The sequence below is a fragment of the Macrobrachium nipponense genome, chromosome 25, assembly GCF_015104395.2.
Source record: "Macrobrachium nipponense isolate FS-2020 chromosome 25, ASM1510439v2, whole genome shotgun sequence".
Taxonomy (NCBI): domain Eukaryota; kingdom Metazoa; phylum Arthropoda; class Malacostraca; order Decapoda; family Palaemonidae; genus Macrobrachium; species Macrobrachium nipponense.
In genome coordinates this window covers 831374-859182 of record NC_087214.1, presented here as the reverse complement: position 1 = coordinate 859182, position 27809 = coordinate 831374, and the positions used below count along the sequence as shown (strand labels likewise).

The 27809-nt window shown below is 47.0% G+C and overlaps 1 protein-coding gene across 1 annotated transcript; it reads left to right on the top strand.

Annotated features, from left to right (window-relative positions):
* Positions 1 to 2325: 2325 nt before the first annotated feature.
* Positions 2326 to 27809, top strand: LOC135199247 (uncharacterized). Its single transcript, XM_064227132.1, has 2 exons — positions 2326 to 2485; positions 23475 to 27809. The coding sequence occupies exon 2, from the start codon at positions 26633 to 26635 to the stop codon at positions 27713 to 27715; it is 1083 nt and encodes a 360-aa protein (XP_064083202.1). The 5' UTR covers positions 2326 to 2485; positions 23475 to 26632; the 3' UTR covers positions 27716 to 27809.

The following is a 27809-nucleotide window of genomic DNA, read 5'->3' as shown; positions in this document are numbered from 1 at the left end:
TTCAGCGAAGAATAGTGCCTTATGGTCTTCAGGGTACAGCCTTGCTGTCCTTGATTCGTCTGACTGGTCAACTGGTCGGTCACCTGACTTTAGTACAGACGGACTGACTGTGCATGTCCAGATCGAAGCTTTCAATATGGAACTTAGACGTAGTCTGAAGTTCTTGATGTCAAAGCATTCGAACCTCTCCTACCTGTTAACTTCTTGCATGTGATCAGGAAGGCCTTCTTCTAACCACCCTAGATACGACAAAGAGGGTTAGTGAGATTTTAAGCCATCGTCAGAAGTTTTGGCTTTAGAGAACACAAGGCGGTGTGCTCTCTAAGCCTTTCGTTGTGGCCTAAGAATGGAAACCGTTTTGTCCTTGGGCCAGGAGCTTGGAAGCAAGGATGGCACAAGTTAGTGGGCAGGAGCCAGAGAGAGTCCTGTGCCCTGTCAGGTCTCTCAAGTTTTATCTACATAAAACTCAAGAAAGTCGAAGTCATTCGGGCAATCTGCAGTGTTCCGAAAAAGACCAAACTTGCCCATATCGAAGAACACCCTGGCTTTAGTGTTCAAGGAGTTCTTTCAAAAATGCTCCTTCATTGTGTTTGCACAAAGATTTGAAATCTTTTTATCTGAATGCGTCACGAGGTGAGGGCGCGGCCTCGGAAGCATTTCAACAGAGCATGGCACTCAGCAACATCCTGAGTACCATGTTTTAGCGAAGCAACTCTTGTGTTCACTTCACATTCCCTGCGAGATGTGAAGATGGCATATGAGATCTGCTGCTCGCTAGGGCCATACGTGTCTGCAGACACAATCTTGGGGGCAAGAAGTACCACTCATCCTATCCTCCTGTAGAAAATGGTTTAGGAAGAGCTCTTAATTTAGTTGTTGAGTCGCCGACAACGGCGACTTCTTAACTCTTAAGCCTTAGTTAACACACCTTAACTTTGGCTAGGTTGGTCAGGTGGTGATATATATATTTATATATATATATTTATTTTACTTCTTAGCCCTCATGGTATGGTCAATATGGTCTAGTCCCATTGTGGTCACGCCCCCGTTGACAGATCATCTGGAGTGCACCAGCTTTATAGGTCTCTACCTTGCTGGCAACTCTAGTAAAGCAGTAGCAGACTTGGGTGACAGTAATCACGAAGTCGGCTATGCTAACAGGTGGAACCAAGATGTAAATCATCTGCATGCATTTGTTTCCCAAAATCCTTCTATTCTGTCCCTTCCCACCTCCAACGGTGGGATTCAGCTATATATATATCTGACAGGTAAGTTTCATGAACAAAATGATAATGTTATGATACAATAAAGTTTGTTCATACTTACCTGGCAGATATATATAATCAAGTACCCACCCAGCTCCCCTCAGGGGACAGTGGAAATAAAAATTATGAATAGAAAATGGGAATGGTTCCTGATACCCGCCTCCCAGCGGCGGGAATGGGTACTAACCTCCTGGCCGACCACTGCGTGTGTCGGAAGTTTTTTAAATTCTGTCGGACTTCAGAAAATACAGCTATATATATATCTGCCAGGTAAGTATGAACAAACTTTATTGTATCATAACAATATCATTTTTAAGAGATACGCTTGCCTCTCTCTTATTACTTGGTACATACCCCGATCAATTGGGCAGAGGCTAGGATACTTCCCTCACTCTTACGACCAGGGAGGCAATCCAAGGTTGGGCGAACACCAGTCTGTTCTCAAAAGACTCGGATTCCTCCCACCAAGAAGTGATTCTTCCTATTGTAAAAGGACCGAAAGGTTTGTATATCGTACCGGAACAAATGACAATTTGTCCATAATTGCATTTTTCCTAACTACAAACCTGAGGTCCTTTTGCATATAGTCCCACCTCATGCCACCCCTCACTCTGTGTTTTTTGCCTAGGCCTAAAGCAAAAGTGATTCTTCACCTCCCGGTCGCGCGGCGCACGCACTGTCGGACAAGCAGTTAACTACCGAACTCCCTTGTTCGAAGCTTACGACCGTCCAGCTGCCGCTAGTTACCTTCCTATTGTAAAAGGACCTCAGGTTTGTATAGTTAGGAAAAATGCAATTTTGGACAAATTGTCATATTTGGATTGCTTTATCTCTAGGCGGTTTTATTTCTAGCCAAATTGATCATGGTTGAATTATCAACTATACTCTTAGCTATATTATAAAATATATCAGTATTTGATTATGGATGACCCCTTGATAGTTTAATTTTTAGTCTTGAAAGTCCTGTATCTAGATTTATTGTGGTCACACCACTTTAATTTTTTTTAATTAGATTTTAATTTTGAGCCAATCTTGAAACGTTACCAATTAGTATCTCAAATCAACATTTTACTATGTACCTGACTGGTTACAGGTATATCCCACGAGAGAACAGGCATCTGACACAGATGGGGAATACAGCCATGCACAGCAGCATCTTAGCAGCAGTAGTGGAGCTCCCTCAATTAGAACACTTTCCAAGTCAGAGTGGGAGGCAATTTGTGAGTATAATGTGTTTCTTGCATATTTTTTAATACTTCATAAGTTATGTTCATTGCTTTTACAGTAGTTATAGTTGTTTAAACATCTCAAGATGTATACTTTTGAACATTGAGTAAAAGGATTGAATTATATATTGATAAGAAACTGTTTATCCACTCTAACCTGTTAGTAGATCAGGGTGGCAACAAGGTTTGGAAGTCAAGATTAAGAAATCTCTCGTTAATTTGCCCTCCTAGGCATAAATTAAAGATTTGTAAGTTTGTGGCATAGTTCTCTATTTTGGATACACTATAATTGGCTAAGTATTAAGGAAAGGTGGAAACATTGAATTTAAAAGTTAGTTTGCAACTGTTCCTGAAATACTGTATTAGGAGCATCCTTCAAGATAGTAAGGCAGTTTGTATCAGTTCTGAGTTGCTCTGCCTATCCCGTGACAGAGGACAGATGCCACCAGTTCCTTGCTTATCCAATTCTATCGAATTTTGTTGACCGGTTTCCATCTGGGGCTTGAAGATTTATCCTGATATTAAGACCGCAGGTTTGTTAGTTATGAAAAATCCAAGTTTTTAAAATTTGTCATTTTCCCTTGCTGCTTATGTATTTGTTATTTGCCCAATGCTCCTTCTTGAGCTGAAATGTTTAGTCTTTTCCAACTGTCCTTCCTGGGCTTGGGCATGACACAGATCTCACAGAATCTCTTGAATCTGTACCAATCAGGTTCAGTTGTGCTGCAGTGCAAATCAATCTCAATAATGGCTCACCCAATCAGATTTATGCCTAACCTATGTAAGCAGTTTACTTTTGTCACTATAGCTATTAGTCTTATTTGATAATGGTTTATATATAAAGTGAATGATCAAAGATGTTTTTCATAGATACCCATGAAAACCACTAGTGCATTTTCCCCCTAACCTAACTACTGTATTCAAGTATAGCTTAGTTCCCGAAGTCTTAGCTATTTCTTTTTCCCCATTCATTTGACTTTTACATGCAAGTTCAGCTCAGCCCTCAAATTCTGCAAGGCATTAACTGAAAGGGGTTCCTCCCTCCGAAGGTCTTAACATCCAACTCCATTGCTCTAGTTTGTGGTCTGCATGCCCAAGTAGTGTATAGGGAACAATTGTAAGATGACTAGATTTTTAATAAAAGCGAGACCATCAGTCAGGCCACCTTGGTCAGAGTTTCCCCATGGCATTGAGGCCGAGGTGAACTTGCTGATCTGTGCTTCAACCACTTCCCACGCAGCCAGGAAAGCTATCATCAAGCAGTGCACTCACTACATTTTCATGGGTGGAGGTTAACCAGCGACACTTCTGTGAGAGGATTTTCTTCGGGAACGAGAAATTTTATACCCTCCACACTTCAGCAGATGTCTGTGAAGGAAAGTGGACCATCCTCTAGGATTGGTGTCAGTGAAGAGGCTATTCTCTAGTCAGTACCTCTCCAGTCTGTAGCAAATTTTTGGCCATTAAAGGGTAACAGGCAGTGCTTGTGAGTGTTCCACCTACAATTGAACAGTTCTGCTCTCCTTAAGAGATGAGGCCCCCTCAAAAGCCTCAGGACATCCCTGTACGAACCCATCTGAAACTTTTTTTCTGAAAATGTTCTTCCCATGCCTTGGCCAAAAAAGAGAATGAGTTATACCTGTTTTCATACCTCATCTGATATTCAAAATGGTCATGGTCTCTCATGCTCTTTTATCCCACAATTCTGGCTAAAACATAAATTGCCTTTGATAGTAACCTGCTGACTACAGGAGCAGGAGGTTGTCTCCAACACCTACAGTTCCCAAATATTGAAGGACCCACCAACCAGCTCACAGCTCTAGGGGCATTGGGTCCGTTCTTGTCTCGTAGAACTTCTCAGTCCAACAGGTAATAAGGCCAGTAATGGGAGAGAATGGACATTCCCTATCCCCACATCTCCACATGGGTACCATGCTTGTTGTCTTGAGGACGGCTGGTCCAGCATAGATAGAAGACACTCCATATATAAACGAAAGTGGTTTGTATAGCTAGGGAAAATATAATTGCTGTTAAATTTGGTATTTCAAAATGGATAATTTTATTATATAAATTTTTTAAATAACTAAGATTTTTAAATATGTACTGTTTGTTCCGTTCGTATACAAACCCTCGGTCCTTTAACAATAGGAAGGTACTAAGCAGCAGCTGAACCGGTCGTAAGCTTCGAACAAGGGGGTTCGGTAGTTAACTACATGTTCGGCAGTTGGCGGTCAGCTCGACTGCGAGGAGAGGAGTCACTTTGCTTTCGGCCGCGTAGGTGGATGGACGTGTTGCTCGCGCCTCTGCCCGCTTCTTGTCGTATGCTTTGTTTGCTTCACTGTGTGAAGGCTTTATTCTTTGTCTCTTACTGTGTGTATTTGTACAAGGATATACGTAAGTAAGTGTGTGTTTTTATATGTCATACAGTGAGTATTGTGATTGTTATTCGAAATGGAATCCCAAGAGTCGGAGAGACCCCCTCCCCCCCCATCAGCCACAGATTGTGCCCTGGTGTGGAGGGCCGTTAAGTGTTGGGCCTTCCGATCATCTGTTGAGGTTGATCCTCATGAGTTTTGTACTCTGTGTAGAGGGCGGGAATGCTCTCACACCGAGACGTGATGTTTGTGTGGTTTGGTCGGAGGAGCAGTGGGAGCGCTATGGGGGGGTGGAAGAAGCCAAGGAGTCATCGGAGGGTTTTCCGGCTAAGCCCTTGGTTACGGACACGTCTTCTTCTTTTCTCCCTCCATCTCAGCTCCCTTGTATGGCTCCTTCTCCTTCGGGGGAGGTTTCTCGCTTCTTCTCCTCTCTCGATCCGTCAGTCAAGCGTTGTACACGGGGTCCTCCGTTCGCTCGGGGTGGGAACTGTTCCCCCCCCCCCCCTTCCCCCCCGGCAAGGGGCGACCCTCCCACTAATTCACCCGACTTTTCCTTCCTCAGATCTGCTTACCACGGGGGACAATCTCGGACGGGCCTGGTACTCGCTGGGGCTGTAAGGGACACCGACGGTCCAGGGGCTGCTGAGTCACCTGGCGAGAGGGGCCATGCCGGTAACGCACAGGCCGACCACCACGACTACCACGATGGTGTCCATGCCTGGCTATGCTGCTCCGCCGCACCTAGTGTACACCCAGCACGTAGCCACGGTGACCCCTACAGCTGCTGTGCAGGTGCCGCTGCCGGAGGTTATGATGCCCACTGTGACACCGCCACCTGGTTTTGCCGCTCCTGCTGCAGCCCCGGACTTCTGATGTCCCAAGAGCTCTCCCCTAGACCTGCCTCCTGTGCAGAGGATGCCGCTGGTTCCTGTCCTGCCTCCTGTTCCTGAGTATGCTGCCGCTCCAGTTCCGGTACCAGTTTTGCCGCCGTTGTTCCTGCCTGTGGTGTTGCTGCTCCCACCCCAGGTCCTTCCAGACAGGTGCAGTCTGGCCCTGTTGCTTCGGCAACTGCCCCGGCTCCGTCCTGGATGGAAGACCTGACGGTGGTGCCGAGGAAGCTGACGAAGAAGAAGAAGAGGAAGGTGTCGTCCACTGTCTTCTTCGTCGTCGTCTGCCGCCGCTTCCCCTTCAACTTCTAAGGCCCCACAGCCAAAGAAGAAGAAGGTTGCCTCCTCCCCCCCTAAGAAGGCTCGCTCTGAGACTTCTAAGGGTCCATCCCACTCCGGTGGGATGGTTGGGACTTCCGCCGGTCCTCCTGTTCCTTCGGGATCGGGGCCCGTCTCTCCTTCCGCAAGGAAGAAGAAGATGGGGACCGTAGGAGTGCCGGCTAACACCGGTACCTCCTCGCCTGGTGCCAGAGGTTCTGCCTCGGCGCCAGATACCATCTCGCCCTCTCATTTGCGAGAGCTACCGAGTGTATGGTCACCTGCGGGTGACCATACAGCCAAGACCCAGGCAACCGAGTCCGCTCGGCGCCAGGATCCAGGCACGGAGCGGAAGACTGGCGGGGGTTGCTCAGGCAACTCCCACTAGACCAGCGATCGCTCTCGCGGCGAGACGCTGGTACCCAGGGTTGACGCGACGGTTCCAGACTGCTCGCGGGCTGAGGCGAGGAAGCGGTCCCCTCGGTCGCCTGAACCAGCCTCGGCTGGTCCAAGCAGCATGACGCGCCATGAGGACAGGCCTCGCTCCCACTGTGACAGCAGACTCTGCAGGTCCCCTGACTGGTGCTCCTACCGGGACCGGGTGGAGAGGGGGACCAGCAGCAGCTCTTCTGACACTCGGGACTGTCGCCGCTGTTCTCGGTCCAGCCACTCGACCAGGCCTGCAGCTCGATCGCCACCGCAGGTTGGTGATCGCCTGCAGCCCCCTCAACACACCGGTTCTGCTGGTGGGCGTGGGTGGGAGCGTCAGGTCTTCCTCTCCGATCCCTTCAACTTCCTCGGGCTTCACTGGGAAGAGCGAGGCGATCAGGAGTGATCGCGAGGGGCACGCTTCTTGCGATCCCGCAACGACGTCCTACAAACCTGGCACAGTCCTAGGACCAACCAGATCGTATGCGCAAGTGGCAGGAGGAGACCAGGAGAGGTCTGATGTGGTTCCTCCTGTGGAAGGAGGAAGGTCTCGGGAGGCATTCTTGCTGGACGGGCTTGACGGTCCGTCTCCGCAGGATGCAGTCACTCCCGATATCCAGAGGTCGTTTGAGGAGGTTATTGCGCTGATTCATCAGCACAACGACCTCGGGGAAGGATCGCCGCTCCCACCTTGCGAGCCCACATCGGGTTTGGAGTCGTTCTGGGAACCTAAGAAGGAACCCAGGACGACGGTGGGTCTGCCGCGATCGGCCTTGGCTGACAGCGTACTGAGCCAAGTGGACGCTTTCGTCTCTGGACAGGAGGGTTTGCTTCGGTCTGGTAGGTCCTCCAAGCTCCTTCCTCCACCTATACCGCGACAGAGGTGCATCTACGTGCCTTCAGAGGACCCTCTGCTGCCCAAACAGGTTAACCCGGAGCTAGCTAGGCTAACTCCGGGGGTGTCTCTGCAGCAGCTCCTGTCAGAGAACCTCTGGTTCTCGCAGCAAGAGGCAATTGCCTTGGAATCTACCGCAATGGCAGCATTCCAAGCAGTCTCCTGGATCGACCTGTGGTCCCTCACAGTGTCGAAAGCCGCGGCCTCCTTGGGGAACATCACTCCTGAAGGGGACCCGGCTTTTGTGAGACTCTGCCAGTCTGGAGGTAGGGCCATCGCCTACCTGGCCCACCAGACATCTAGCCTGTGGGCCAATCTGGTTCTCCGGCATAGAGACGCTGTTCTCACCCGAGTGACCAGGGCAGCTGGGCGTGAGGCGGCCCTGGGTCTTCGCAACGGACCAGTGCGGAGTTCCTCCTCTCTCTTCCCCAGAGAGATGGTGGACGCTGCGGTGGAACAGCAGCGCACTGACGACAGTGACCGTCTCGTCTACCAGGCAGTCTCCAAGGTGGCTGGGCAACCTCGGACGACTGCGGCTAAGCCCAAGAGTTTAGCTAGCGCTTCCTCTGCGGCCAAGACGATCGCCTCGTCGAAGCCGATAGGAGCGACTCTGCCTTCGACTTCTGCTGTAAGGAGTGATCGCAACCAGCCCTCCTCCCAGTCCTTCTCTCGAGGAGGATCTGGGAAGAAGTCGAAGAGAGGAGGTAAACGCTAGGGACAGTGTTCCCCTCACCTGCTGCCAGGAATGAGGGGGGTGCCTGACGAGCCATTGGGCAACATGGCAGCGCTACAGTGCGGAGACCTGGATAGTGAACGTCCTTCGGGAGGGATATTTACCACCCTTCGAGTCTCGGCCACCCCTCACCTCCAACCCGGTCCATCTGCAAACCTACGTTCCTGGCTTGACCAAGGACGTGACGCTTCGGCAGGAAGTAGAAGCCATGCTGAGCAAACGTGCTGTGGAGATCGTATGGGATCAGTCGCCAGACTTCTACAGTCAACTTTTCCTGGTGGAGAAGTCCTCGGGGGGCTGGCGACCGGTGATAGATCTCTCTCCCTTGAACCGATTCGTTCGCCAGACTTGGTTCACGATGGAAACAGTGTGTTCAGTGCTCGATTCCATTAGGGAGAACGACTTCATGCTTTCAGTGGATCTGAAGGACGCGTATTTCCAGATACCCATCCATCAATCCTCCAGGAAGTACCTCCACTTCATCCTCGACGGGACGGTGTACCAATTCAGGGCACTTTGTTTCGGTCTCTCAACCGCCCCACAGGTGTTCATGCTGGTGTCGGCTTGGGCCCACTTGGTAGGGATACGTCTTCTGAGGTATCTCGATGATTGGTTAGTCCTGGCAAGCTCCCGCTCGCAGTTGCTGCAGGACAGATATCGACTCCTCAAATTCTGCAGCGACCTGGGGATCATAGTGCATTACGAGAAGTCAGACCTCGAGCCCAAGCAGAGGATGAAGTACCTAGGCATGCTGATCAACACGGTAGCAGGGCGAGTCTTCCCTGCAGATTTGCGGATCAGCAGGTTCAGGGAGGCAGCAAAACAGTTCCTGTCTCTACAGGAGCAACCAGCTCAGCAGTGGCAGGTCGTGATCAGTCACCTGTCAAAGGAGTGTTGGTCACAGGTAAGAGACCCTCCCTTCTTCCCCGTGTCCCTCACGGAGGAGGTGAGGCAGGACGAGATTGGCTGGACGAGATTGGCTGGACAACGGGAACCTCGTAAGAGGAGTGCCTCTTCGCGCACACACACACACACACACACACACACACACACACACACACCCCCGCAGATGTTGCTGTTCTCAGATGCATCCTCCAAGGGATGGGGCACACACCTGGAGGAGTTGCTGACTGCAGTCGTGTGGGACCATCACGACAGGCACCTTCACATCAACATCCTGGAGCTCATGGCAGCGTTCCTCGCTCTCCAAGAGTTCCGGGACCGTCTGGTGGGACACGCGGTGGTGTTGATGAGCAACACCACCACGGTAGTGGCGTACGTCAACAAGCAGGGGGGCCTAGTGTCCCTCCCGCTGCATCAGTTGACATTGCAGGTGCACGAGTGGGCCGTGGCACACTCAGTAGAGCTGCCGGCCCGCTACATTCCAGGCAAGAGGAATGTGGTAGCCGACAAGCTCAGCCGTCGGGATCTGGTGATAGGAACCGAATGGTCCCTTCATCCAGACGTGGTGGAAAGGCTCTTCAACCTGTGGGGGCGTCCAGTCGTGGATCTGTTCGCCGCCCGGCACAACAGAAAACTCCATGTTTTCTACTCAGTTGTGCTGTGCTGGACCCATAGGCAGCTGCAGAGGACGCTCTTCAACATCCGTGGGACAACCTCTTTGTCTACCCCTTTCCCCCGTTCTGTCTGATTCGCAAAGTGATCAGCAGGGCGCTGATCACCGTGAACCTTCGGATGATCCTGGTGGCGCCCAAACGGCTTGGTACCCGGACCTGCTGGCTCTGCTTGCTGAAGCGCCGAGAGAGATTCCCCTCCTGGCACAACCTCCTGTGCCAGCCACACGTAGAATGGTACCACCAGTCCGTCGAGTCCCTGTATCTTCACGGCTGGCTGTTATCCACCATCTCTTGCAAGCGAGAGGCTTTTCTCGCAGCGCAGCAACAGAGATGGTTGGATACCTCAGACAGTCCTCTGCAGCTGTGTACCAGGGAAAGTGGTCCGTCTTCTGTGGTTGGTGTCGTGGACGGGGTCTCTCTCCTCTCAGAGCTACTCTTCAGCAGGTAGCGGATTTCCTCGTCTTTCTTCGCCGAGAGAAGCTCCTCTCCGTCTCTGCAGTTGAAGGATACAGAGCCGCCCTGGTCCTAGTCCTTAAACTGTGAGGTGTGGATATCTCCTCTTCTTTCGAGATCTCCCTCCTGATGAAGAGCTTCGAGAGGTCTTGTCCACCCAGAGAACTCAGGCCCCTGGGGTGGGATGTGATTCTCGTCCTTATGAGTTTGACTCGCAGACCCTTCGAGCCACTCCGAGAGTCTGACCCTCAAGACCCTCTTCCTGCTGGCCCTGGCATCGGCGAAGAGAGTAGGGGAACTTCATGATCTTTCCTTCGACGTCAAGCATTCAAGGGGATAGGGATCCGTGACGCTCGATTTCATCCCGAACTACGTAGCTGTAAGGTAATCGCTTCATAGCAAAGAATTACGTGTTAAAGAAAAGGAAAACGCATCTTCGAGAAGTTCTGCAGCACGGATGCTTTCACGCTTGTGTTGGAAGCGCCTGTTCTCTTGATGGTTCTAGAATCGGCAGGAGTTTTGTGGAACTTGACAGCCGCCGACGTGATGTGAGAAACGCCGTGATTTCTGATGCAATACCTCGTCTAGATTCTTCTAAGAAGTTCCGGTAATCTCGGGAGCCTGTGACGCTCGCTGGTAGCCCCAGCCCCCAGATTGCTGTATAAATACGACTGACGAAGTAGGAGAAGGGAGAAGATAATCAGTAAGAGCCACAGATCAGATTATCAGTGAGAGATCAGTAGCATAGATCATCAGTTAGTCACAGAGTAAGAGATCATCAGTAAGAGCCACAGATCAGATTATCAGTGAGGACTCAGCAGCAGAGATCAGAGATCATCAGAGCGTGATAAGAGAAGAAGAACCGACGAAGGATCAGAGAGAAAAAGGCGCTCGAGAGTTGGTTGAATTCTGGTCAAGTCGTCGTCAGGAGTGGACGACCGAGATATTTTCAACGTTGAGCAAGCCTTGAGAGAAGAAACTTTCTACTAGAGATTTCGAGGAGTTACTTCCCTTCGAGTATCAAGAATAGACATTGCCTTCCGCAGTACGGAGTCAAGAAGACGACTAAAGTTCCACCATTCTCCTTTGTGAAGCCATCGCTTCGAGTTGCAAAACTGGCCAGCAAGTATTTGAACTACCTCACTTCTTCCCCAGTTCACGCAGTGTAAGATTTTGCCTGTTTTATGTAAATAGGAGATGCCATTCTGCATTTATCTTTGTTAGTAAGCTTATAAATAAACCTTTGTTGTGTTAGTGTTTCTTTCTATATTCGTATCCCCAGTTTCAACTGTTGGTGTTGAATTCCTTTTGTTTATCATTATAACGAACTTGGAGTGGACCTCTCTCTCAGTTCATAACATTGTGGCGACCTTGCTTAGAATATATCCAGCACTTTAACAGTTTGAAACAGGGAGAATGTAGAAAGAACCAGGATGAGTTAGATGGTGAAAGAGTTTATTGAGTCTGGTAAGCTTCTGGGTCTAGAGGGGAATGATCTCCGTGAGTATGTTGAGAAGAAAGAGAAAAGTATGAGAGAGATGAAAGAGCGGCTGAGAGAGAAGTAAGGAAAAAGCAGCAAGAGAAAGAGAGAGAAGCAATGAAAATGCAGCAAGAGATAGAAGCAATGAAAATGCAGCAAGAGAGAGAAATGTTGGTAATGCAGCAGGAAGAGAGAGAGAAAGAGCATATGCATGAACAGGAAGAAAGACAGAAAGAACGTATGCACAAGTTGGAAATTACTCGGTTAAGGGAAAGTACTCGTAACAGTCGGACAGGCGAGAACGAAAACGAAGCTGATACGTTAGGTATGAGTGCAGTGTTGAAATTGGTACCAAAGTTTGATGAGGAAGATGTTCCGACATATTTCATGTGTTTTGAGAAGTTAATGGAACGAGTAGGTTCTCCTAAAGAAATGTGGACTTTATATTTATAGTCAGTTTTGAGTGGTAGGGCACTTACTGTGTATAGTTGCATGTCTAAGGAGGAAAGTGATGATTATGATATTGTGAAAGAAACTGTTCTTAGCGCGTACAGGTTAGTACCGGAGGCGTACCGTAAGAAATTTAGAAGTTTGAGAAAGGATGAGAATATTACGTATGTAGAATACGGTAAGAAGTCAGAAAGGCTGTTTTTGATTGGTTAACTTCTGCTAAAGTTGAGGATTTTGATAGTTTGAAGAACTTAGTGTTGTTCAAAGATAATGTATCCCCTGAGATTAAACTTTATATAGAAGATAGGTGAGAAGTATCTTTCGCAGGAGCAACTAGGTTAGCTGACGAATATAGTCTAACTCATAATTTGAGTGTTAGTAAGAAACGAAATGATCCTTCGTCTGGTAAAGTACAAAGCAGTAAAGGTTTCAGTCCTAGTATTAGCAATGCAAGTAAAAGTGACTATATTCCTGTTATACCTGTGGAAAACCTGGTCATACGTCTAAGGTTTGTAAGAGTAAGATGGCATCTAGTGGCTCAGAATTAACTTGTTTCCAATGTAATGGGAAAGGGCAATTAGCAAGAAATTGTGCAGTAGAAAGGAAAGATGTTAAGAAACCAGTGTCTCTAGTTAACCTTTCGTCAAGTAGGAATGATGTGATGAGAGAAACTAGGAAAATTTTTGGTGAATTTCTGTCAGAAGGCGTAGTTTCCTCTCTTGGAGGAGTAGATTCGAGAGAGGTGGTCTTGCTTCGAGACACAGGAGCTGCTGTCTCACTGATTAGGAGAGTGTGTGTGCCGAACAGGGCAGAAATCAATGTGGAAGCTAAAGTCATGTTAGGTGGATTTCCTAACACTTGTGTTCTTTGTCTTTTATTGAAGTTGAACTTACAAAGTCAGGTAGTGTCAGGAGAAGTAAAACTTGCAGTTGTGGACAGTTTGCCCGTTGATGGCGTTAACATTATTATCGGTAAGGACTTAGCTTTATCCAAGAATGTGAATCCTGTTGTGAGGGATATTCCAGGGCCTGAAATGGTAGTAACTAGGTCGGGTTGAGATACAGACATAGACTACCGTCATAATTTGTTCGTGGATTCGAACGAGTGTTGAGTTCGTGGATTCAAACGAGTGAGAGTTCGTGGATTCGAACGAGAGTAAGTTCGTGGATTCAAATGAGAGTAAGTTCGTGGATTCAAACTTGAATGAGTTCGCGGATTCGAACGAATGTGATAGAGGTGGAGAGGTCGATCTTGGCATGAGTGTGGCTGAGAGACCGGACTCTATTGATGTTGACAGTGATAGCCAAACGGAAGGTGTAGCTGTCGAGAGTAACGTAGGAAATTTACCGGTATCTAGTACTAGTTACGGTGATGAATTAGGCTCTAATATTTTGGGTAAGGATGAGGTAGTCAAGTTTCAGAGAGAGAATGAGACACTTAACCCGAATTTTTTAATGTGAGTTGGATGATGATCTCGATGATGTGTGTAAGGAAACCTTTTGTTTAAAGGACAGAGTTTTGTGTCGTTATGTTAGTCCTAAGTCAGGTAGTAAAGGGGAAATCACTGAACAAATAGTGGTTCCTAGGAAGCTTCGTGAGCTAGTTTTGAAGTTAGCACATGATGAGCAAGGACATTTAGGAGTAAATAAAACTTTCAGGTCTATTAGTAGGGGCATACTTTTGGCCTAAAATGAGAAGTGATGTGAAGAGGTATGTTTTAAGCTGTCATGAATATCAAATTGCCAGGAAACTGATTCAAATAATTCCCAGAGTTCCGTTGTGTAATATTCCTTCAGTAGGTGAATATTTTGAGAATGTATTTATACATCAATATGGTCGGACCTTTGTCTAGAAGTAAGGGTAGAGAAGATTACATAACTAATCTTGAGTATTATAAAAACAATTTAAGAGATGGTTGGCAACTAGCGAAGGAGAACAGGAGTCAAGGGGGGACTAAACGGAAACATGATCTTAGAGCGAAAGAGACAAATTTCCGTGTAAGAGATAAAGTTTTAGTACTAGTCCAGAAAGAAGGTTCCGCTTTACCTTATAAGTTCGAAGGCCCTTTTTCAGTGTTAGATTGGAGGGGAAATGTACATTATGTAATAAATATGGGTAAGAGTAGAGCAAAGTCAATGAATGTAAAATTGCCTCAGAATTATAAAGAACGCCCCATACCTTGGCCACCGCCAGTGTTTGATGAGACAGTGTTACTGAGAGAAATTAGTTTTGAGAAAATGCGAGAGGTGTTTTAGTATTTCAAAGTTTTAAGCAGAGTTCAGAAAATGGAAAAAGTAAGAGAGAAGGATGATGTTATAGCAGGTAGCCTCTGGAGATTTTTCCAGAATGAGTAGCCTAATGAGCGTTTTCTATTTTGGCACGAGTGGTTGAGTGAATGGAGAAGTATTAAAGCTTTATGCAGAATTGTTCCCCTGCTGTTTAATTCTTGTTTCTCTTTAGAAAAAAATAAAATCAGTTGTTTTCATTTTTTTCTTTTTTTGGGGGGACATGTAATGGTAATTGCTTCATAGCAAAGAATTACGTGTTAATGGAAAGGAAAATGCATCTTCGAAAAGTTCTGCAGCACGGATGTTTTCGCGCATGTATTGGAAGCGCCTGCTCTCATGATGGTTCTAGAATCGGCAGGAGTATTGTGGAACTTGACAGGCGCCGATGTGACATGAGAAATGCTGCGATTTCTGATGCAATACCTCGTCTAGATTCTTCTAAGAAGTTCCGGTAATCTCGGGAGCCTGTAACGCTCGCTGGTAGCCCCGCCCCCCAGATTGCCGTATAAATACGACTGACAAAGTAGGAGAAGGGAGAAGATCATCAGTAAGAGCCACAGATCAGATTATCAGTGAGAGATCAGCAGCAGAGATCATCAGTTAGTCACAGAGTAAGAGGTCATCAGTAAGAGCCACAGATCAGATTATCAGTGAGGACTCAGCAGCAGAGATCAGAGATCATCAGAGCGTGATAAGAGAAGAAAGAACCGACGAAGGATCAGAGAGAAAAAGGCGCTCGAGAGTTGGTTGAATTCTGGTCAAGTCGTCGTCAGGAGTGGACGACCGAGATATTTTCGACGTTGAGCAAGCCTTGAGAGAAGAAACTTTCTACTAGAGATTTCGAGGAGTTCCTGCCCTTTGAGTATCAGGAATAGACATTACCTTCCACAGTACGGAGTCAAGAAGACGACTAAAGTTCCACCGTTCTCCTTTGTGAAGCCATCGCTACGAGTCACAAAACTGGCCAGCAAGTATTTGAACTACCTCACTTCTTCCCCAGTTCACGCATTGTAAGATTTTGCCAGTTTTATGTAAATAAGAGACACCATTCTGCATTTATCTTTGTTAGTAAGCTTGTAAATAAAACTTTGTTGTGTTAGTGTTTCTTTCTATATTCGTATCCCCAGTTTCAGCTGTTGGTGTTGAATTCCTTTTGTTTATCATTATAACGAACTTGGAGCAGACCTCTCTCTCGGTTCGTAACAGTAGCGAAGACTGAGCAGAATCCTTCGGTCCCTGATGACCGGTCAAGTCCTTCACAATCCCCTCCCTGAAGGATTTCACCGATAATGATGTGGATGAGATGCTGCTTTATCCTGTGAGGGCGCTACGGCGCTATCTGAAGAGAACTCGGCACCTCAGGCCTGAGGGTCGACGCCTCTTCGTTAGCACCGGGGTTACCAAGAAAGAAGTTTCCAAGAACACACTTTCTTTCTGGCTGCATGAGGTGATCAGGAGGGCGTACGACACGGATGGTAGTGACTACACCCGTACCCTTCGTCCGAGAGCCCACGAAGTCAGAGGTTTTTAAATATCTAACTTCCCTGGTAGTTACATATATATAGCTTTATCCCGCCGATTCATCGCGCGCACGGTAGAAATTCAAAATTCGCGGCAATCGCTGATAGATGGTCAGGTGATCATACCTGTGCTCCCTCTACCCAGGTACTTGGAACCTTCCCATTTGTCCTCAGAAATTCCCTGCTGCCGTTCTAGCAACACATTGGAAATTCGTTCTACTTTGTTTGGGTTTGCTTTGACTACAAATTGGTGAAGTACCCATTGCTTGGTTTTTTGGTTGATGGCTTTCGCTGATATTGGATTTTCCTTGATTTCTTTTTCACACGGATAAGATAGATTTTGTTGGTTTCCAACTTGTACAATTTATTTTAACTTGTTTTCTGGATTTTCAAGATGGCTGACTCTGTTGTTAGAATGTGTGTGAAGGGGTGCAAGACCCAGCTTCCAAAAGCTGCTCTTGATCCCCACACAATATGTAAGAAATGCAGAGGGCATATGTGTACATTTGATAGCAGATGTAATGAGTGTGGAAGTTTGTCGGAGAGAGAGTGGAGAGAGTATGATCGCTATGTGAGGCGATTGGAAAAGGACAGAATTAGGAGAGCTAGATCTTCGAGTGTTCTGTCAGCTAGGTCTTCTGATAGTCAAGTCCTTTCTAACTTGTCTAATACTAATATTCCTGATCCTAGCCCTAGGTAGTAGTACCAGACCCACCTGCGGAGTCGGAGGTAAGTGAGCCTACTATTAAGGATATTATGGCTGTTATTCCTGCCTTGGGTGTTAAAGTGCAATCCCTTACTTCGGATAGGGAAGTGATGTGGGGGGCAGTGCGTGGTTTGCATCGCAAGTTCGGGGGCAGTGCTAGTGCAGTGGAGGGTGCGTCCATTCATGTCTGTCATGCTCCTAGCCCTAGACCTCTTCCATGCTCCCCAACCCTTGGGAGAAGGAACGTCGACAGGCTAAGGGAGGTGAGAGATGTTGAACAGCGAGCGACGTCCCCTTGAGCGATCCTGTTGCCGCATCCCAGGACGCTCCCCCTCGCCGCAGGAAAGGCGAGATGAGGAAGTGTTCGTCATCCTTGGACTACGCAAGACCCAGACGCGGTTGGCGACAACCTCAAGAATCGAGACGTCCAAGAGACGCAGGTCCCCCTTTTCGTTCCAGCAACCCTTTTGTAGCAATTGGAACTCTCCGGAGAGATTCCTGTCGGAGGAGGACAACACATCCGCTCCTAAACAGAGGTGTAGGACGCATAGCTCTTCGGAGGAAGAAGACATGCACATTACGTCAGTTCACGCTTCTCCCCCTCTCCCGGATTGGGAGGTGTCACAAGGGACGTCACCACCTCTTCGCCAGAAGACCCCAGCTAGAGTCTCCGAAGCTGTAGACGTACGTGCAATGCCATCTCCATTGTTCCTCAGCAGCAGCAAGAGGCACCGCAAGCAGCGTTCTTGTCAGAGCTTCAGCAGTCCATTACGTCTCTGTTTGACGTTTACAAGTCGCAAGGACTAAGAGAGGATGCACGCAAGAAGGAACCTAAGGACGTCAACAGACCCAGGAAGAGGATAAGACGCTAACAGCCAGCGAGACGCGGACTCGCTGCAAGTTGCAGCGCTCATAGACGCTCCCTCGCAGCAAGCTGGACGCGTGACGGGAGGTGACAAGGATCGTGACGCTCCCTCGCAGCATGCTGGACGCATGCATGACGCACACAAGCAGGACGATGCGCGTGATTCCCCCACTCGTTCGACATCGGAAATCCCCAATACTTTGGAAGATATCTCAGAGGAGGAGACGCAAGAAACTCTTCATGCGGCGGATCTAAAAAGATTACTTGCGGTATTGGCGAACTTATACCTGAATTATTTTCAGCAGGCTGTACCTCGGAGCCCGCCCTAGCAGTTTATGAAGGGTAGACCCCAGAAGTCTTCCTCCTTCAAGACAGTTTTAGCCAGGTTGGTGAAGAGGGCTTTTTCGACGCTAAACTAATGGATTTTGAAGAAAAAGGAACAGGGAAGGACAACCTTTTCCTTCCCCCCGACGAGATTGGCTTCTAGATCTAGTGTGTGGTACGAGACTGGGGAGGCTCTCGGCTTGGGAGTTCCTGCCTCCTCCCAATGGGACTTCTCCAGACTCGTAGACGCCTCGCGTAGAACAGCCATGACTAAGGCCAAAGTTATGTGGTCCACATCGGAAATAGACCACTTGCTGAAAGGCGTCTTCAGGACAATTGAAGTCTTCAGCTTGATGGACTGGACTCTCAGAGCCCTCGCAGATGTTACGGACAAGAAGAGCAAGATGCAAATGCACCTTATTGCCTGTCTCGATAAAGCTGTGAGGGACGGACGGTTGAACTCACAGCCCTTTTCACAGCAGGTATTATTAAGAAAAGAGCTATGCTGTGTTCTTTCCTGTCGTCAGGGGTGACTCTCGCTCAGAGAGCAGAGCTCTTGTATGCTCCCTTGACCAAACAGCTCTTCCCTTCAGAGCTAGTGAAGGACTTATCGGCAGCTCTTGCGCAACAAGCAATGCAAGATCTGATTACAAGGACTACGAGGAAAGTTCTTCCGGCAAACTTTTTTGCCAGGAAGGAGACGGAAGCTCCTCCCACGCGTCAGCCCTTTTGTGAGGAAGCCATAGAATGGCTGCTGGAGGACAACCTCGTAAAAACCCCAAACAGCAACCGAAACCCAAAAAGTGAACACAATAACCTCCAGACACAAGTGGGAGCCAGGTTATCCCACTACTGGCAAGAGTGGAGCCAAAGGGGAGCGGACGACTGGACAGTCGAAGTACTGAAGGAAGGATACAAAATCCCCTTCCTAAGGAAGCCTCCTCTTTCGCTAGAGCCGTTAGAGTTGACAGCTACATACTCGGGGAGCAAAGCAGCAGCTCTTCAAGAGCAGGTAAACCAGATGCTGTCAAAAGCAGCAGTAGAAGTGGTAGAGGACCCCTCATCAGAGGGATTTTACAACAGACTATTTCTGGTACCCAAGAACTTAGGGGGGTTGGAGACCCGTTCTGGACGTAAGTCCACTGAACAAGTACGTGAGCAAAGTCAAGTTTGCCATGGAGACATCTGCGTCAGTCCTAACAGGCACCAGACAAGGAGACTGGATGGTGTCGATAGACCTGCAGGACGCATATTTTCACGTCCCAATTCACCCGAACTACAGGAAATATCTGAGGTTTGTACATCACGCTACAACATATCAGTTCAGAGCACTTTGTTTTGGACTAAGCACGGCTCCCTACGTTTTCACATGAGTGATATCGAACGTGGCTCTCTGGTTACATCTGAAAGGGGTACAAATATCAATGTACCTGGACGACTGGCTAATTAGAGCCAGGTCGCAAGAAAAGTGTCTGGAGGATCTACAAGTGACAATGACTATGATGCAACAGCTGGGACTGGTAGTAAATCTTGCCAAATCACAGCTGACGCCTTCACAAGACATCATCTACCTGGGGATGAGGATTCAGTCAGTGGTTTTTCGGGCTTTTCCAGCCCCGAAACGCATTCTAGAATGCTTAAAAAAGGTGAAGCTCTTTCTAGGGAGATGGACCTGCTCGGCGAGGGAATGGATGAGTCTGCTGGGGACCCTCTCCTCGATCGAGCAATTCGTCTCCCTGGGAAGACTACATCTACGTCCACTTCAGTTCCATCTGTCAAGATATTGGACAAGAGACCAAGACCTAGAGACGTGGATTCCGATCCCTCTGGGAATCGGGAATCAGTTGAGTTGGTGGGACGACCCCAACAAACTACAAGAAGGCTTCGAACTTCAACAGAAGAACCCCTACCTAGTGTTGTATTCAGACGCATCGGACGTGGGGAAGGGCGAGATCTTGGGTCTATGGGAAGACCATCAGAAGAACTGGCATATAAACGTGAAGGAACTGGTGGCCATTCATCTAGCGCTATTACACTTCCAGGAGGAGGTCCAGAACAATTTAGTACAGGTCAACGCAGACAACACCACAGCGTTGGCCTACATCAGGAAACAGGGAGGCACTCGTTCGGATTCCCTTTACGAGGCAGCAAAAGATCTCCAGCTGTGGGCAAAAGCGAACAATATAACTCTGATAACCCACTTCATAGAAGGAGAGAAGAATGTCAGAGCGGATCTTCTCAGCAGAGGAAGACAGGTTCTCACGACAGAATGGACCCTACATCACGAGGTGTGCAGCAGGCTTTGGAATCTGTGGGGAGAACCATCAATAGACCTCTTTGCGACGCAGAGAACAAAGAGGTTACCTGTTTACTGCTCTCCAGTCCCAGACCAGGAAGCAGTGGCAGTGGACGCCTTCCTCATGGATTGGGAAGGACTAGACACGTACGCCTTCCACCCATTCAAGATCCTAGACAGAGTCATGAAGAAGTTCAGGGAGTCAAACAACGCCCGCATGACTCTGCTCCGTTTTGGCCCATGAGACCCTGGATCACAGAAGTGATGGAGTGGCTAGTAGACACCCCCAGATCGTTACCTTGTCGGAACGATCTACTCAGACAGCCACATATAGAGAGATACCATCTAAATCTCCTCGCTCTCAATCTAACTGCCTTTCGACTATCGAAAAACTGGCAAGAGCGATGGGCTTTTCGAGGGAAGCTGCAAGAGCAATCGCGAGAGCGGGGAGGACGTCCACAATCAAGGTGTACCAGTCAAAGTGGGCCGTGTTCAGGGAATGGTGCAGAGTTAACATTTCCTCTTCCAGTACCTCTCTAACTCAACTGGCAGATTTTCTGTTACACTTAAGAACCCAAGAGAAACTAGCAGTATCAACCATCAAGGGATACTGCAGCATGCTAGCTTCCGTCTTCTGCCACAGAGATATTGACGTGTTGGGAGACAAGGATCTCTCGGACCTCATAAGGTCCTTTGAGACAGTTAAGAGGAAGGACAACCCAACCCCCTCTTGGAATTTGGATGTAGTCCTGATGTTTTTAACCTCGAGCAGGGTTGAACCTCTCGACAAGGCTTCGTGGAAGGATCTCACTAAGAAGACCCTACTCCTGGTTGCGTTGGCAACAGCCAAGAGGATAGGAGAATTGCAAGCTTTTAGCAAAATGTAGGCTTCAATGGAGAGAATGCAGTCTGCTCGCTGCAACTAGGTTTTCTCGCCAAGAACGAGAATCCTTCTCAGCCATGGCCCAGATCCTTTACCGTACCGGGGTTAGCTCATTTAGTAGGACAGGAAAAGGAGAGAGGTCTTTGTCCAGTGAGGGCCCTAAAATTTTATCTGCAGAGGACCAAAAACATGAGAGGACAGGCAGACAACCTCTGGTGATCGGTGAAGAAACCTTCGTTACCCTTGTCAAAGAATGCACTGGCGTTCTTTATCAAGGATTTAATAAGGGAAGCTCACCAGAACTGTGACGAGAAAAGCTTCCTAATCCTCAAAGTAAAGCCCACGAAGTAAGAGCTGTGGCGACTTCGATGGCTTATAGACACAAGTCTATGAAATCGATTTTGGAATTGACATTCTGGCGAAGCAAGTCAATCTTCGCAGATTGTTACCTAAAAGAGGTACAGACCCAATATGAGGATTGTTGTTCCCTGGGTTCGTACGTTGCCTCTGGCGCCGTAGTTGGAGAAGGTACTACTGCCTCTAACCTATAACCTTGTTTATACCCTTGCATTTTCTTGAACTTGATCTCACAGGTTGTCTGTGAAGGTTGTTGCAACCTTCCACGGTCTGGGGTGCAAGTCTAAGTTAGGTTTTATGGAGTGTGTTTTTAGTGTGTTAGTGGGTCAGGTGGTCAGCTCATTGTCCATGGCTATGCCAGGATAGCAAGGGTGGTGGTCTAGTCATGTTAAGGTCGAGGACCGTGTGACAGCGCCACAGAGACTTTCTACAGCCCCCTGGGTGGATCGTTAGTTCTCTCAAGGAATGCAGGCGAATGAGGCAGGAAAACTATGAAGCCAGCCTCCTTATCAGGTAGGAACCAGATTATTGGTACAGCTAATATATAGCGATTAATAATTATACAAATTCCCAACGGTGTTGCGGTTCTCTAACCCACCACCAATTGTGTCAATCAGCTATATATATGTAACTACCAGGGAAGTTAGATATTTAAAAATGGTATTTTCATTATAAAATAAGTTTTTAAATATACTTACCTGGTAGTTACATATATAAAAGGTCCCTCCCTCCTCCCCTCAGAACAGGGGCATGGAATTTCTGAGGACAAATGGGAATGGTTCCAAGTACCTGGGTAGAGGGAGCACAGGTATGATCACCTGACCATCTATCGGCGATTGCCGCGAATTTTGAATTTCTGCCGTGCGCGCAACGAATCGCCGGGATAAAGCTATATAGTATATATATATATACTACCAGGTAAGTATATTTAAAAACTTATTTTTTAATGAAAATACCATATTGGTCGAACCCTTGCGTTCCGCAAGAACTTCTCCATGGTGCAGGTTCTGAAGGCAGGGGTTTGGGCCAACCAGACCACCTTCACTTCATTCTACCTTTGGGATATCACCCACAGGTCCTTGGACACTTTTTCCTTGGGACCCGTGGTGGCTGTTTAACAAGTTGTTTAGTCTACCCAGCACCCGAGTGGACAGAACAGCATCGCATCCTTGTGTGACTGCATGAATGGATGAGTGAAAGAGAGTGTGACTGGCTTCTCTTCCTCCTTCGTTCTTCTCCTCTACCTGTGGGCAGAGGGCCGCTGTCATCACTACGCTGAACAGGAGGCCGATGCAGGTAAGCTAAACAACCGAGCTCCATCCTATCCCTTTCAGTAGGGATAGGAGTGTGTATCCACCACTCCCCAACAAGGGGGGGGAGTGGAAGCCAGCAAGAGACAAACCCATGACTTCATTTTGGCTCTTGAAGTAGGAACTAGTTCTTGCCTTTTGCTATTTATAAGAGGTACGCTTGCCTCCCTCTTATAAGTCTGGTCCAGAAGTCTGACCACTGATCCTGCGGTGCACACCCCAATTAGCTGGGCAGAGGCTAGGATCCCTCCTTCTGCTCTTACGACCAGGGAGGGAATCCAAGGTAGGATGAACACCAGTCTGTTCGTAAGACTCAGATTCCACCCACCAAGAAGTGAGTCTTCCTATTATTAAAGGACTGAGGGTTTGTATACGTATCGGAACAAATAACAATTTGTCGGAAATTGTATTTTTCCTAACTATACAAACCTGAGGTCCTTTACATATATTCCCACCTCATGCCACCCCTCACTCTGCATTTCCTGGGCCTAAAGCAAAAAGTGACTCCTCTCCTCGCAGTCGAGCTGACCGCCAGCTGCTGGACAAGTAGCTAACTACCAAACCCCCTTGTTCGAAGCTTACGACCGGTTCAGCTGCCGCTAAGTACCTTCCTATTGTTAAAGGACCTCAGATTTGTATAGTAAGGAAAAATACAATTTCCGACAAACTGTTATTTTCTGATTTATGGCAATGAATTATAAATGCTGAAATGTCTAACAGTATTTACACAAGTTTTGTTTGGCAAAAGAAATTTATACTTTTATTTAGCTCAGTGTGAAAAAACAATGTTAAATAATGACTTTCAGCAGCTTTTTTATTCCTTTGTTTTTCTTTTAGGTCTGTATCAAGCTTGGGTGTTTAGGAAAACTTCAGACCGCAAGCCCCTCTAGTGGTAAGATTTAATTCACTTAAATACATACGTATCGACATACTCACCAACCAGGATGATTGGTATTATATTACACTAATCAAACATTTGCTTCATTTTGGAAGTAAACATTTCTTTTGTATGTATGTATATTTTTTTTTCCACCAAGTTTTCAAATAGTTATTAGAAATAGTGTTAGTAAAAAAGGTAAATGTTATACCTAAAGTTACATGTAAAGTGTATGTATTCAATATTAAACAGGGTTTGTGAGTTAATATTTATGACTATCGTAAAATTCATGGGTAACAAAAATTCCTAATGTATTTATGCTACAAAGAAAAAAATGAAAAAAAAAAGATTAAGAAAGGTTTTCAGATGCCATGATTATAAAAGGACTAAGTGGGAATTTTGGAACAGTAACAGTTGACTTTGAGGATACGATGGGAAGCAACAGTACAGTATTTGATGACAGATTACCACTGAATAGTAGTAATGACACTTCCACAAAGACATTGGAAGCCATATTCTAGACCCCCAATTGGAAGAAACAGATGGGGCCATCAAAAACCTGAGGTTTCACCAGCAACACCTTGTTTCCTGAACAAGGCTACAGGCAAGGAAGCATCCCATCTGACTAAAAGCTTTGTCGTTGGCCATAAATTTCATGTTACTTTCCAAAAGGAATGAGCAAAGATCCCTAAAGAATAACAAAAGAGGAAGTCTGTCCCATTTTGAACTGGAAAATTAAGAGGTGGCATCCCATTGCCAAGGAAAAATTGACAGATGAATCTGTAAGTTACTTCAGCTGTTACATACCTATCATCATTTTACAAGAAGCAACTTTAATTTTAGACATGTTATGGAGTTCCATTTGACAACGTCTTTGTGTCCTAGAGGGTAATTGTAGGTTGGATGGTTAACGACTGAATTGGCTGTTGGTGAGTTCTGGGTGTATGCTGGTGCAGCTGGAGTTAGCTGTTAGAGTTCTGAGTTTTCAGGCAGTCTTTGGTCAGTCTTTGGTGAGAGCTGGTTAGAGTCAGTAGTGTCGGCAGCAATCTATTGAAGGCATTGAAAGTCATTTAGGTTGTGTGTTGTTGATTTGTTATTGGTTGTTATTAAGATTGATGTTATTTGCTTTGGATTTGTTGTGCTTGTGAGTTTTGTTAAGTTATATGTGAGTTGTTGTGGTTATGGTTGAGGGTTGTTGTTGGTGAGCTGTTGTGATTTCTTGGTGTTGTTAGTGGGTGTGTGCGTTTCCTTTTTGTTTTAGTGATTGTTTGTGCAGTGGTCTTTTGTTGTGGTTGTATTCCTTGTTTGTTGTTGGGTTATGGTTGTTCCTTGGTTGTTTGCTGTGTTGTTGAGTTGTGGTTGTGTTCCTTGGTAGTTGTGTTGTTGGGTTGTGGTCCTTGGTGGTTGTGTTGTTGTTGAGTTGTGGGGTTGTGGTTCTCGGTTGTTATTTTTGTAGGTTGTGTGTTATGACGGCTGTATCCAGTGGACAGTACAGCTCCTCGCCCCGAGTGTGTCAAGGAGTGATTGGTAAGTACATGTGTTTTGAGAGCTTTTTGTTTTGGGGTTTGTGTAGGTCAATTGTCCTGCGTGTATTCAGTAGTGTAAAGAGGAAAGTGTGACTGAGGGTGAGTTTGGCAGCTGGATTGATTAGGTTTATGTGTGGGGGGGTGTGATTTGCCCACTCGCTTTTAAGCTTGTAATCCCGCCACAGCTGCAGGACGATTGGGGTAGTGAGTTGTGTGATTGGTGGAGAAAGTGAGGATGGAAGGGTTAAAGGAGGTGGAGAGGCTGAAGGAGGAGTTACGGTTGGCGAGAGAAGCTAAGGAAAGATTGGAAGTGGAGAATGAGAGGTTGAGGGTAGAGTGTGAGAAGCTGAAGAGCGAGTTAGAGGAAATGAGAGGAATGCTAAGGAGTGCAAAAGTGGAAATGAAAGAAGAGGTGAAAGGAGCAGAAGAGAGAATGGTTAAGAAAATGGACGAAAAATTCGGGGTAATGATGAATGCAGTGCAAGAGATGATGCAGGGAATGATGAAGGGATTCAAGGGAGAGGGAGCTGTAGGAGGTAGGCCTACTGGGTCTTGTGACGGGCCAGGAGTGGTAAAGAAAGTGAAAGAGCAAGTGGATGAGAGTACAAGTGACGAAGGTGATTTGGTTGTGATAGGTAAGGGAAAGAAGAGGAAGACACAGGATAAGGATAAACCCGAGGACAAGAATAAGAAGGGGGCTGAGGAAAAGAAGACTAAGGAAAAGAAGGTTAGTAAGGGTGACGGACAGGGACAGGATGAGACTAAGACTGAATACAATGGGGAAGGGCTAAGAGTGATTTAGATAGTGGTGAGTGGAACCAGCTTGGTAGAAAGAAGGGTAAGAAGAGTGTAATCAGGAGTGTGGAAGTTGACTCGCTGTATTCGGAAGAGGGAAAGAGGTCAGAATGGAAGTAGCGAAAGTGAGAGTGAAAGTGAGCAGGAAGTACGAAAGGCTGTGTATATGAGAGAGGTACCCCAATGTGCTCAACACGAGGAATATGGTAGTAAGGACATAGGGGACTTTTTTAAGGAATATGAGAAGTATTGTGAGGCCAAGTATGGGGATAACAAGAGTCTGGACAAGAGAGTTAGGTAGCTTTTTGATGGAATTTTTGTTGAATATGTATGGGGTACTGATGAGTGTAGGGAATGTGCCGTATGAGAGTGTGAAAACTAGGATTGTAGAACAGGCAAAGAGGATAAAGAGTAGCGTTAGATATAGGAGAAAGCAAGATTTTGAAGAGGTAAGAATGAATGTTGGTGAGACGTTGTCAATGTATGTCTGTAGGTTAGAAACATTAGCCAGGAAAAAGTTTGGGGACAAAGGGATAAATGAGAGTAAGGAGCTAGTGCGAAAGCTGTTGGCAACTGTACCAGAGAGCGTATACAAGTTTATAAATAAGAAAAATGAGGAGAAAAGGCAATGGACGAATGAAAGGTTGACGTGGAACGACATTTTGCAAATAATAGAAGATTACGAGTTGGATAGGTGTATGAGAGAGAGTAGGAGTTTTAGTGTTAGGAATGAAGTAGCTGAGGTTTTACCAGAGTTTAAAAGCTATGGGGAGGCAGTTTTGGAAGGGCTGAGGTGAATGGCAGAGCAAGTGGTGGATAGGAGCATTAGGGCAAGTAATGTGAGTGTAGTTAGCCCTAAAAGAGATAGGAGTGCGAGTGTTGGAAGAGTAGGGTCAGTTAGTTGTGAACGAGGGCAGCAGTGTTATAGATGTGGTAAGCCAGGGCACAGGAAGAATGAATGTTGGCGAGCGTTAGGAGCATGCTTTGGGTGTAGGCAAACGGGGCATTTAGTGAGTGAGTGTAAGAAAGATAGGGGTATTAAATGTTATAGGTGTGGACAGTTAGGGCACATAGCTAGTGAATGTCGGGGTACCCGTATGAACGTGGTTTGCGGCAACTGCGGGAAGAACGGGCATTATGCTAGGATGTGTAAGGAGCCGCGTGCGAAGTGTGTTGAATGTGGAATGGAAGGTCATGGTGAATGTGTGTTGGCAAAAGAGGATGAGTCAGGTTGGGAATTCGGGAAACTAGGTGTTAAGGGTATTCAGTTGGGTGGGTCCTCTAGTATGCGACAGTATGTTCAGGAGAATGTGACGAGTGAGTGGTTGAAAGTGAATAAATGTGAGCCGAGCATCAGTGAGCAAATGGGTCTGGTAGATCGGCAGTTGGTGTTGGTTGAGTATGGAAGGAAGCGGAAGAAGATAAGGAAAGGGAATGAAAGGGAGAAACATGATAGAGGGGTTAGTGTCAGGGTAAAAATGGTGGATAAGACATGTAATACGGATGACTTTGAGGGGAGGAATAGTACATATAGTGTGTGTGGGTTTGAATTGTCAGGGTTTAGTGAAGTTTCACCAGGAAGGGAATCAGGTGGTAAGGATGTAGTTGGCAGTATGAATGAGTCTCTTTGGGATTTTGGCAGGAGTGTAAATGAGGTAAGTGATTTGGTGGCAGAGTTACGAGAGAGATTTGGACAAGAATTAGAAGGGGTAGATGAGATAGTGAATGGGATTTGGGAGGATGGTAGTGAGGGAGATGGTAATGGTAGTCTGACTGGAAGTGGTCTGGGAGAAGTTGATGGCAGTGTGACCGAGAGTGTGTACGAGGGCCCCCAAACAAGATCCAGGGTGCCTGCGTCCGAGTATCCATGGGTGTTGTGAGTGTAAGGAGACGTTGTCAAATGCAACGGGGGAGGAAATATGGAGGAGTTATGGAGTTCCATTTGACAACGTCTGTGTCTGAGAGAGAGAGAGA